The sequence below is a fragment of the Elephantulus edwardii genome, unplaced genomic scaffold (assembly GCF_000299155.1).
Source record: "Elephantulus edwardii isolate Elephantulus edwardi_28Jun2011 unplaced genomic scaffold, EleEdw1.0 scaffold00088, whole genome shotgun sequence".
In the NCBI taxonomy this organism is placed as follows: Eukaryota; Metazoa; Chordata; class Mammalia; order Macroscelidea; family Macroscelididae; genus Elephantulus; species Elephantulus edwardii.
In genome coordinates, this window is record NW_006399838.1 from 6060987 (window position 1) to 6072860 (window position 11874).

At 41.5% G+C, this 11874-nt stretch overlaps 1 protein-coding gene across 3 annotated transcripts in view; it reads left to right on the top strand.

Annotated features, from left to right (window-relative positions):
• PLD1 (phospholipase D1, phosphatidylcholine-specific) overlaps nt 1-11874 on the top strand; it is a 158193-nt gene that overhangs the window by 28224 nt on the left and 118095 nt on the right. For all 3 annotated transcript variants that reach the window (XM_006890352.1, XM_006890354.1, XM_006890353.1), the window contains exon 7: nt 584-676. In XM_006890352.1, the coding sequence (XP_006890414.1) occupies nt 584-676 (93 nt within the window). The remainder of the gene's footprint in view (nt 1-583; nt 677-11874) is intronic.

The following is an 11874-nucleotide window of genomic DNA, read 5'->3' on the forward strand; positions in this document are numbered from 1 at the left end:
GAATATACCACAGCTTCTCTATCCATTCGTTTGTTGATGGACGTTTAGGTTGTTTCCAACTCTTTGCTATTGTGAACAAAGCCGCGATAACACAGGTGTGCAACACTACTCTTTCTTGTGATAATGTTCAACCACAAGTGGCTTTTCTCGACTACCCAAGGTTCACCTCCTAGAACTCTGTGTGAGAGGATGCAGAAACACCCTGGAATCAGTGAGGGAGCCTTTCCAGGGCTCTAAATATCACCTGAATGCATCTTGAGAGGGTATTTGGAAAGTGTGGGATCCTTTTTTAGCTTTTCACGATGGCTAGAGAAAACAGGATACTTAAGAGCCTATAGAATTTGCACAATATAGTTACGCTGTTCTAAATCCCCAACTGGGCTATATGTGAGCAGAGAGTCCTTTAGGAGTTCAGTTGAAACAGCCTAAAACTGTGATGTTGGACGATTTGAGGGTGAACAAGGAAAGAGAAGGAAGAAAGGCCACTTCAGCATGAAATGGTTTCTTTTGTTCCAGGTTAGTAGGCAATGATAGCCAGATGTTACGTCACATAGGTTAATTTCATGTTTGTTTGTTTTTTCAGAGAAGGCATGATCATGAAACGATCTGGGGGACATAGGATCCCAGGCTTGAACTGCTGTGGTCAAGGAAGGGCCTGCTACCGTTGGTCAAAAAGGTAGGACTTAGGAGTTCTGTGAATTTGTATCAGTTGATAATTTGAGAGGGTATTTCCCCCTCTATTGGTTTTAAGATATTGAACAATTATAAATGCTATTATAACTATTAAATTAAAAGAAAAATTGCTTTGGGAAGGTCTGCTGTCAGAGATCCCTCCAAAAGAGCAATGATGTCAACCTGGAGACTAAGGTGCACCTGATACAGGCCATGGTCTTTGCAATTACTTGCTATACATCAGAGAGCTGGACAATGACTAGGAATGATAGAAGGAGAGTTGATTCCTTTTGAGTGTTGGTGCTGGAGGAAAGTATTGAATGTACCATGGACTGCTAGGAGAACAAACAAGTTCATCCTGGAGAGGATGAAGGCAGGCTGCTTCTTGGAGGCAAGGATTCTGAAGCTTTGTCTGACATACTTTGAACTTGTAAGGAGGGCCCAGTCCTTGGAGAAGGATGTCCTGCTTGGGAGATTGGAGGGATAGTGCAGGATTGATTTAGTGACTGGGATAATGGGGGTAGGTGTTTTAGGGACAATAAGATTGGCAAGGGATAGAGCAGGGTTTAGGGCTATTGTACATAGGGTCGCTCTGAGTCGCAGGCAACTCTACGACACATAACAACAACAACAATAACCATGAAATAGTAAATTTCAGTTATATTTCCAAGTTCCTCATTTCATCATTCATACAAATATCCTACATAAACTAGACAATAGGTTGAGTGTGCAGACTCCATCGTTGTTGGTCCCAGGTGCCACTGGGTTGACACTGACTCACAATGACCCTGTGAACCACAGATCCGAACCTCGTCCTGGTCTCCGTCCATCTCACCGTCTGCTAGGCTCCAGCTCACTGTTTCAGTCAGCGTCCATCTATCTTGGTGAGCGTCTTCCTCTCCTTCTTAGATGTTCCACCTTCCCAAGCATGATGTATTTTTCCAGGATTGGTCCCTCCTGACGGCTTGCCCAAAGAAGTATATGAGATGAAGGTTATCAGCCTTGCCTCGAAGGAGCATCTTGATTCCACTTCCTCCAAGACCTGGTTCTTTCATCGTTCCGTGGGCTAGCCAGGCCTCCTCTCTAGCACCACAATTCAAAGGCATCAATGCTTCTTCTGTCGTCCTTATTCATTGTCCCACTTTCAGATGGAAGCAGTTGAAAATATAGCTACCTACATAAAAATCTGGTGATCTGTAGGACAAAAAAATTGACCAATCAAAATAGATCCACAGATAGTCAAATAAGCACATCAGAAGATGATTCATTATCCGTCATTGCACTGTGGAGTCAGAACCAAGTCAGAGCTGACCCACCAGTGAATTCAGAGGCAGTAAATGAGACAGGAAGAGATTGCTCAGCCTTCTCCTACAGAGCAGCTGGTGGATTCGAACCATGTGCCTTTGGGTTGGTAGCCGAAACCCTTAACCAGTAGGCCACCAGAGCTCCCTCATTAGCCATCAGGGAAATGCATAGAATTAAGAAAGGGGGGGGGGAAGAAGCACTAGAAAAAAAAAATGCAACTTTGAAAGAAACTCTTGCAACGTGTTGAAAAACTCCTCTAAATTTGAGGTGTATCAGAAGAAATTCAGATCCCACTTGAAGAATCTTGGAATTTCCCTTCTCTTCCTTGGACAGAACCCCGGGGAAGAGTCAGGCCCAAAGACAAGCAAGGGGAGGAACAAATCTTCGAAGGAGCAATAAAGAAAGTGAGAGTGAGAGACATGAGTTCTGGAAAAGGTGACTTTAGCTCAGGGAGCCACTCGTGGCCCCATAGAGAAGCTGAAGTTTGACATCTAAGGTTCGCAGTCACATGGCAGTCAGAAAAGATGTGAGAGGACCTTAAAAAGGAGAGACGCAGCCCTTTTGTTTCAACTTTGGTTTTAAATTGTGCTCCAACTGGACTGTCTAAAAGATACAATCTTCTCTGTGAAAAGATAGGTGTTCTTTGAAATTGTGTAAAATTTCCCATGATTCCATATTAATAAATGTTACTTATCGAGTAACCTTTATGGGATTTAAAATCGTGGGGTCAAATAAGGATGATGAAGAAGAAGACAGAGTTTAGACATTGTCTCACTGTCGAAGAGAATGCCGGAATGGAAGTTAGCTGAGAAAGTGACAATTGTTCATAATACTGCCTGGTTCTTTGTACCCACACAAACCAATTTGATTGCTTTATTCTGTGTTGACAAATCAAAGGAAGACAACAAGTAAGCTTTCAACCACGTTTCCTAATGACCTTGTCTCAGAGATAAGTTAGGAAGAAAAAAATAAACATCCAAGAAAGCACATCAGACATTTCTTTCCACAATTTAAAGTGCCTTAAAAGCTTGTTAGCAATTTACAAGTCCCGACAATTGATGGGTATAGGGATAAAGTTGTGCTGCCAACCCGCTGGCGCCTGGTTCGAACCTGCCAGCTGTTCCTAGAAGAAAGATAGGCAATGTCCTCCCATGTGATTAGCTGCCTCTGGAAACCCGCTGGAGTATCAGCTGTGAGTCTGTCCCAACTTGACGGTGCATAACAAAAATAACAACAGAAAAAGAAAGGTAAAAAAGAGTAGGAGGAAATGAATGTGGGACTAATTACCTCCGAGAACAGCCTCCTTTGTTTTCTGTAAGACCATAGCAACTAACTGGATATACTATTACTGATCTAACTGGAAGTAATTATTACTGGCTAATATTAATGAACTTTTTAAAAAAATGCCTATGGAAGAATTCCGACTAAAAAAGAAGACTACATAAAACAGATTTTTCATTTTATCTTAGAATCCTGATTTCTGGAACCTGAGATGAGCTTTAAAATTTAAACAGCGATCTCCCTGAAAACCAAACAATGGTCCAACTTAATTGGTTAAAAAAAATATATGTTCCTTGGGCATTGGACTCTTTTAAGAACTGTTTATGGACTCAAACTGACAAGAGCAATTTGGAAGATGTGACAGAACCATAGGAGGCAGTGAGCTTATTATGTTAGTGGAGGAAGGACTCAGAAAAAGAGGGTGAGTTTGTACAACTCAGAGAATGTGAGCAGTGTCCCTGATAAGGGTCATATATATAAAAAAAAACCCAAAAACTGTTGGTGTTTTTTGTGCTGTGTATATTCTCAATAACAACAAAATAAATTCATTAAAAGCAACAACCAAAACATATCTTCATAAATGGTACATTTATTGAGCAATTTCTCTACACCTGGCTAGCATTTTTTTTCTGTAGCACTGGTTTTTTTCTCCCAAATAATGAGCCCTTGAAAAAGAAATTTATTTATTTCCTCCTGCCTGCCTGCCTGCCTGCCTTCCTTCCTCTTTCTCTCTTTCCTTCCTTCTTCCCTCCCTCCCTCCTTCCTTTCTTCCTTCCTCTTTCTCTCCTTCCTTCCATCATCTATCTATCTATCCCTATATCTGTATGTACTATATCTGTCCTTATTTATCTCTATGTCTATTAACTACCTACCTATTTCTTTCTTTCTTCCTTCCCTCCTTCCTTTCTCTCTCCCTTCCTTCCTTCTTTTCTTTCCTTTTCTCTTCTTTTCTTTATCTATTTATCTATTCATCTATCATCTATCTAACCCTATGTCTATATCTACTATATCTTTTATTTATTACTCTCTATTATTTCTCTCTGTGTCTATAGCTATCTGTTTACTACCTACGTACCTCTCTATAACGTTCACTTTCATGAGCAATGGGCCATACCAAAAATTAATATTTTGTACAATGAAAAGACTTAAATTTTTTACTTAATCCCAGAATTCATTCATGCAGTCAATAATTAACCCGATTTCTCTGTGTGAAGACTTGCTCTGTGTTGTCTGAGAATTATTCTGGGCGCTGAACAGATAGTGACGGGTCTGTGAGAGACGTTCCCCTGCTCTCGTAACAGTAACAACAACCTGGATCTGACTTTCCAGAGGAAAACAAACCAAAAAATCATTTCAAATGGGGGGAAAAGTGCTCTGAAGAAGGTAAAGTTAGGTAGCGTGATTGAGCGCAGCCAGGGAAAAAAAACCAACATAGGATAGTCAGAAATGACCTTGCTTTCCCTGGCAGTGAATTAAAGAGAGAATAAAATAGAGATTTGATTGGTAAGAAAGGCCCTTCTATGTGAGGACCTGGAACAGCATTTTTCTAGGCAGAACAGCAAATTAAGAGGCTGAAAGAAGACCAGGCTTGGCAAAATTGAGACACAGCCAGAGCGGCTTGTTCCGAGAGTGGCGGGTGACGAGACTGAGCAGGAGAGGTCGGTTTATGTACGCTTTCTCAACCAGGTGGGGAGTTTGGATTTATTCCAAATGACAGGCACTAGAGGTTTATAGCAGTGCAAATATGAACTCCTTCATTTGCTCTGGGAAAAAAAGGACAAAGGGAGAAACAAGGAAATCAGATAAGAACCTCCCGGAGCTGGCGGACAAGAGGAGATAGAGCTGGTCTAGTAACGTGACAGCTTGTGTGATGGTTTAAAAGTATAAAAGTGAACACATCTCTCTTAGTTATTGGACATGGAGCAGGAGGGAAAGAGTGGAATGTAGGATGATGACTTCTGGGTTGGAATCTATGAAATTGAGTGTTGCTTGTGGCCTTTACTGAAATGGGAAAACGATTCAAGGGCAGGATGACTGAGTGGGAATCAAAGTTCTGTCTTGTAGAGTGCTCATTTCTCATGGAATCCAGACTTTTTAGGGCGATGGAAGCTGAATGAACCTCTGAGACAGTGGCCCTGAGATAATCTTGAAGCATTCAACACAAAAACATCCCCTAAAGTCTTCTTTAAAGCTAACAATAGGTTAGCTTTTAAAGAAAAGAATTTTCATCTTCAACATCACATTCTGGAAGAATTCTTTATATGGAATCAAATTGACAACAGTGACTTGAGAGCTCAGACTGGAACTTTAAAAGATAGTTCCCAGTTAATGGAGGATGAACAGTTCTAAAAAGGAGGACAGAAATGATTGTATCATTTAAAGTATGCAATCATTATCAATACATCGTACATCTAGAAACTGGCCATAAATTGGTGGTAAATATTTTGCTGCCTATATTTTCAATATTAATAATAATAATAAATGAAGTTACATTTTTGGCTATTGGAAAACAATTGTATCTGTTTACATTCATACTCACATGCTGAAATATGCAGATGACACAACCTTGTTTGCTGAAACTAAAAAGGACATGCGGGAAGAAAAGGACCTGCAGAAAGTCAAGGACTGTAGTCTTCAATATAAATTCAAGCTCAACATCAAGAAGATAAAGAGTCTCGTCACTGGACCACTTGGCAGCACCGTGATAGATGGAGAAGAGATTGAGGTGAGGTTGTTCACAATTTTAGCTTGCTTGGACCCACAATTCATATTCTTGGCACCAGCAGTTCAGAAATCAAAAGGCAAATTTCACTGGGAAAATCTACTGTCAGGAACCTCTCCAGAGTACTGACGTGCAGTGATGTCAGTCTAGACACTAAACCTGATCCAGGCCATGGTCTTTGCGATTACTTGCTATGCATCAGATTGCTGAAGGATTAAGGATGTCAGAAAAAGAATTGATGCCTTTGAGCTGCTGTGCTGGAGAAGCCCATGGAGTGCCAATCTGTCTTGCAGAGGGTAAAATGAATTTTATCCTTGGAGGCAAGGATTTGAAGCTCCATCACACATACTTTGGAGGTGTGGCTCAGAAGGACCAGTCCTTGGAGAAGGACATCATGCTTAGAAGGATGGAGGGACAGCACAGGAGAGGAAGACCCTGGATGAGATAGATTGATACAGTGACTGGGGCCATGGGAGTAGATGTGTAAAAGTCAGTGAGACTGGCTCAGGACAGGGCCGACATAGGGTCACTAAGAATTGAAGACCACTGGCTAGAACATAACAACAACAACAACAACATATAGCTCAACCACAACTCACCTTTTCTCCATTTGACCAGAAAACGAGAAAAATCCCTGTGATTTATGCCCTGCCCTGCTGCTTCTCTCCCATTCATTCACTACTCATGGAATTATTCAAGTGATACACTGGCCTAAATTCTCATGGGTGCATCTATATCCTGATATCAAGGGGCTTGTCTTCAAGCACAGAAGTGTGTAGCTAAAAGAACTAGTTTTTATTTACTTCTCCAGCCTGTAGCGTTAGCAACTTTATAAATCTTGATAAAACTGATTTTATTTCATGCAACGAAGTCTTCTTCCTGCTTGGTTTTTGTAAACAGGAAACCATGTTTATGCTGCTGTTGTTAGGTGCCCTTGGGTTGGCTGTGACTCATAGTAACAGTACAAATAACAGCTCGGAAACTTTGGTTTCAATCTAGGAAGTAACAGCACATTTTTCGTAAAATTTATAGACTGAATGAACCAACATATGTTTTAAAAAAGCACTTACCAGAGGACCTGGTGCACTGTTGACACTCCCTAAATGGCAGCTCAGACAGTTGAGATTCAGTAAGAATAAAAAACCAGAAATGTTGCTTCGTTCCTTAAACGGTTCAGAAGCAATGATATAAAAGAGGTGATTAAATAATGTTTCTTGTTGTTTTTGTTGTTGTTGTGTACCATCAAGTCAGAACTAACCCATCACTGACCCTCCAGCGGGTTTTCAGAGGCTGTTAATCGCACGGGAGAAGGCCCAACCTTCTCCCACGGAGCAGTTGGTGAGTTGGTGGCCTTGAACTGCGGGCCTTCGGGATTGCAGCGCAGCTTCTTGCCACGAGGCCACCAGAGCTCCCCGATTACATAATACTTTTTAATATGATGTTTAATAGCATAGCCATAACTTCACCTGATTGAGAAGAACACAAGCCAACATTTATTGGTGCCAGGCACCGTGCTAAGCAGTTAACATAAATCATCACAATTAGTCCTCATAAACTTTTATAGACTGGACATTCCTCCTACCCTCCCTTCATGGATGTGAACTTCAGTCTTCTTTTCCCAAGCTCAGGCAGGTGATAGGGCTGGAGTTTGTACCCAGGGAGATGGACATGAGGACAGCCTGTACTGAATCCCACAAGACTGGGTTATGGATTCCTGTCCTGATGCATATCCTCTGGTGGAACAAAATCTGTTTTTAAGAAAGAAGCATTTTAATGGATGACACAGTTAAAGGATCATTTTAAACCAAGGCCTGGGATCAGCTTAGCTAATACTTTACTGTAGTTTACTGTTGTTGAATTGGCCAATGATTCATGGTGACCCCATTCGTAAGGGAACAAAATGTTTCCCAGTTCCATGCTGTTCCCTGCAATCAAATGCAGAGAGTGATACCGTGACCCCCAAGATTTTAATTAGTCACCTCTTCCGAGATTTAGTCTGGGAACTCTGCTCAAACCTCTAACATCATAACACACAAGCCTGCACTGACAGGCGGGTGGTGATTACCCATGAAGTGAATTGTGAGAGAATTAAACCCAGGTCTCCCACATCGAAGGCAAGAATTCTCCCACTAGTGACTGTTAAAAAAGAACAACTCATCAGTGTCAAAACAGAAAGACTGAATAAATTATGGATACTGCTTTGAAACAGATGAGGGAAAAAACAATTTAAAAGGAATATATTATAGGGCATTATGATTATCGTAAGAGTCCGGAATGAAGGTTGCAGAGAGGAGTATACTTTGGGGTGGGGGTGAGGGGGTGCGGGAGGATTGTATACCAATGAAGGAATTTTACTTTTACTTTTCAAAGAGAAGAGCGAACTGCGGAGGGGGGCTGTGGAGTGGGGGGGAGAAAAATGCAACAATGAATGGAAATCCAGAATCTCTGTAAATGTTCATTGAAATTAATAATTAAAAAAACCCAGAAAGCATTAGCTTTTGCATTTCCTTTTCAAAACCCAATTGTTAAATGTTAATCAACTCTATGTCCCAAGGGCCGCATACTGTGAGGGGAAGGTGGGTGGGAAGCAACCATTCACACAGGATAGAGTATGACTGAATCTTAGTTAACTAGTGACGCTGTAAAGGAAATACTACAAGTGGATGGCTTAATAAACAGAAGTTTATTCTCTGTATTTTCAACTTGCCTCATTGCCGAGGAGAAGGCACCAACTCCTATCTGACCCTCCAGTGGGTTTTTGGAGGTTGTTATGACTTGTGGGTGGATTTCCCTAACTTCCTCCTGAAGAGAAGCCGGTGGGTTCCAGCCTCCAGAGAGGACTTGACTTCAGGTTTAGAGTGTCACTGTCTATGGGCTCTGCCACCACAATCTCCTTCTCACGCGTTAGGGTTCTAGAAACCTGAATTCAAGGTACCAGTCCTCAAGTGAGAAGGCTTTTTTCTCTCCATTCGCTCTGAGGGAAGGGATCAATCTTTCCCGGGGTCCTAGAGGTTCACTATGCAGGAACCCTGAGTCTAGAGGACAAATTTTACTCCCATATCTCCTCTCTTGATGAGAGGAAATCTTTCCTCTCTGTTTACCTGTTTAATCTCGTTCCTATTCCAGAAGAGATTGACTCAAAATACAACCTAATCCTGTAGATTGCATATCGTTAAGATAGCTGCCAGTAACCTGGCCTCAATAGTGTCTTTGTTGGTGTGTGTTGTTCAGGTGACTGTGACTCTTAGATCTGACCTTTGCCCTAGTCTGTACCGTCCTCACTGTCTCCAGCATACCTGAGCCCATTGCTCCCACCACCATGGTAATTCATCTTGTTGTACGTCTTTCTCTCGGATGTGGACCCTCCACCTTTCCAAGCATGATGTCCTTCTCCAAAGACTGGCCCCTCTGAAAAAACATCCCAAAAGAATGTGACATGGGATTTCACCATCCTTGCCTCAAAGGAGCACTCTGGTTTCACGTTCTCCGAGACAGAGACATAGATAGAGAGATAGTGCCATAGAGGTTAGGACTTTATAAGACAGTAGATAATAACATTAGATTACAAAATGGTGGAAATTGACATCATAGCCTGGGGAAATTCACCCATATTTTAGGGAGATACAGTGCAACCACTGACATTGTCACTCTCTAAAATTGAGCAGTATCTAATCAACACCTATGAATAGATCTAGCCAACTTTTAGCTGGTAGACAAGGCTGCTTATAAGCCATGCATGACCTCTGTTCAGGCTGAATCCCTATAAAGGTGACTTTGTCTAATTTGTGACCTTGTGCCCATTGTTATTTCATTTCTTTATCCTAGGATTCAGTTAATCCCTGACTCTACAATTGCAGATAACTATATATGTAGCATTATAACGTTATCTTTTATATTCATTTCACATTTGTCCCATCTCTTTTTCTCTCTTCCCAATGTCAATGGCATGACCATCATCCACATTATTGCTACACTGTACATGGGCAATAGCCTATGAGATTTTTCTTTTGAATTGAACCAACAAAGGGCTGATCCTTCATTCAATTTCCAAGGCTACAGATTTCACAAGAGATTGCCCGTCTTTCTCTTCCACAGCCGCTGGTGGACTTGAGCCACCAGACAGGCACCGTCTTGGGGTGAGCAGTGCTACTCCCTACGGACTGTGTCCCCCGAGCTCTTGATGCGCTGCTTTGAAATACAGAATCTGAGACTCAGTCTCAGATCTACTATGGAGTCTGTATTCCACAGTATCTCCAGGTAATGCTTCTGCACGTTAACGTGTGCGGAGAGCTATTCTGTATTATTGTGTTAGCATACTAACCTGGTGAACAATGCCCCTGGTACCTTATCCTTTGCTTTCTAAAGCATAGCTCCAATAGTATTCTTCTGCTTCTTCCTTTCCAAAATATGAGAATTCCTTTCTTTCTAAGGACCTTAATGCTTTTATTAAAAACAAAGATTGCTAGACTTTTCCATTGAGATATGGGTCTAGGGTGATGTCAGGAATCTCGTGTTTTGTTTTTTTTTTAACATTCTTCACCAAAGACTCTGATGATTGAATCTCACTCATCCATGATATAAAGTGAGGTGTCTGAGCAAGGCTTCGGGCGCTCCTGAGAGGCTCTACTCTTTCTGTGCGTCTCTTTTTTTGATGCTCTGCGACCCTGGCAACCCCAGACTCTTCCCCCAGCACGCCCAGTATTTATGCACCTCAGTGGCAGTGCTAACACTCTTCCCTCTGCTTTACTAGATAGAATTCTTCCTTGCCTCCCTCACACACAACTACTGGGCAATGGCACTACTCCTTCCCCAGGAACACAATGCTCCTTCCTTGCATATATAATTTTTTAGATTTGTACTAACTATTCTGTTCTGTCCAGATATGTCATAACCACATAGCCTTTTAAAAAAAATTCTGGTACCTGAGTGTCAGGGGAGGGCAGTTGTTTAAAAAGGACACCATGCTAGAAAAGGCAGAGGATCAGATGATGAGAGAAAGACCCTCAGTGATGGACTGTCACAGTGACTGTGAAAATGAGCCGTTATCAGAGGTGGCGACGATGACGCTGGGGAGAGCAGGGCTCAGATCTGTCGTCATGGGACTGCTATGAGTTGTAGTCAATGTGATGGGCGCTAACAAGAGCATATCAAACAAATTGTTTGCAACATTTGAATATTTTTCATGCAAATGTTGTTATTATTGTTAAGTGCCATTGAGTTGTATGCGACTCATAGTGACCCTATGAACAAAAGACCTGAACACGTGTATAACTTTCATCCTTACTCCAAATTCATAGGGTTTCTGAAGGAAGCTATTTCTGAAGTGGATGCCACTCCTGCTTCCAAGCTTGTTTTAATCACGGAGCACCACCAAACACTGTCCACCATGTGTAACCATTATCACATTTGACACATCAGTGTCACAGTGTTCAACATCACAGCAATCACAAGTTACCTCTGTACAGCAAATGGACAGACCACTGCTATTCTACTTAGAAGAATGCTTGACCAAAAACAGTTCACCCACCTTTGGGTTGGTAGGATAACTTTCATGTAAATAAGCCGGAGCAAATCATGTATGCTAACAAATTTGTCATACAGCTACCTGGCCCACTGACTGGCTGCTTCTAATGTAGCTTGAATAGGATGAAGGAGACCATTACTGATGTCCTCACCGCTCTGCTCCCTGCCCCGTTGGGTCTTCATACACGTTCTACAATACATTGAATTTAACTGAATGGAAATGGTTTTAAGAGGTCACATCTTATTGAGAATCATTTATGAAATATCTTTTAGACCACAAATGCTTTGAAATAAACAATAGAATATGCAGAAGATAAGATACTTAATGGATTATGGTATTTTATTCACTAATATATATAATTTCTTAATTA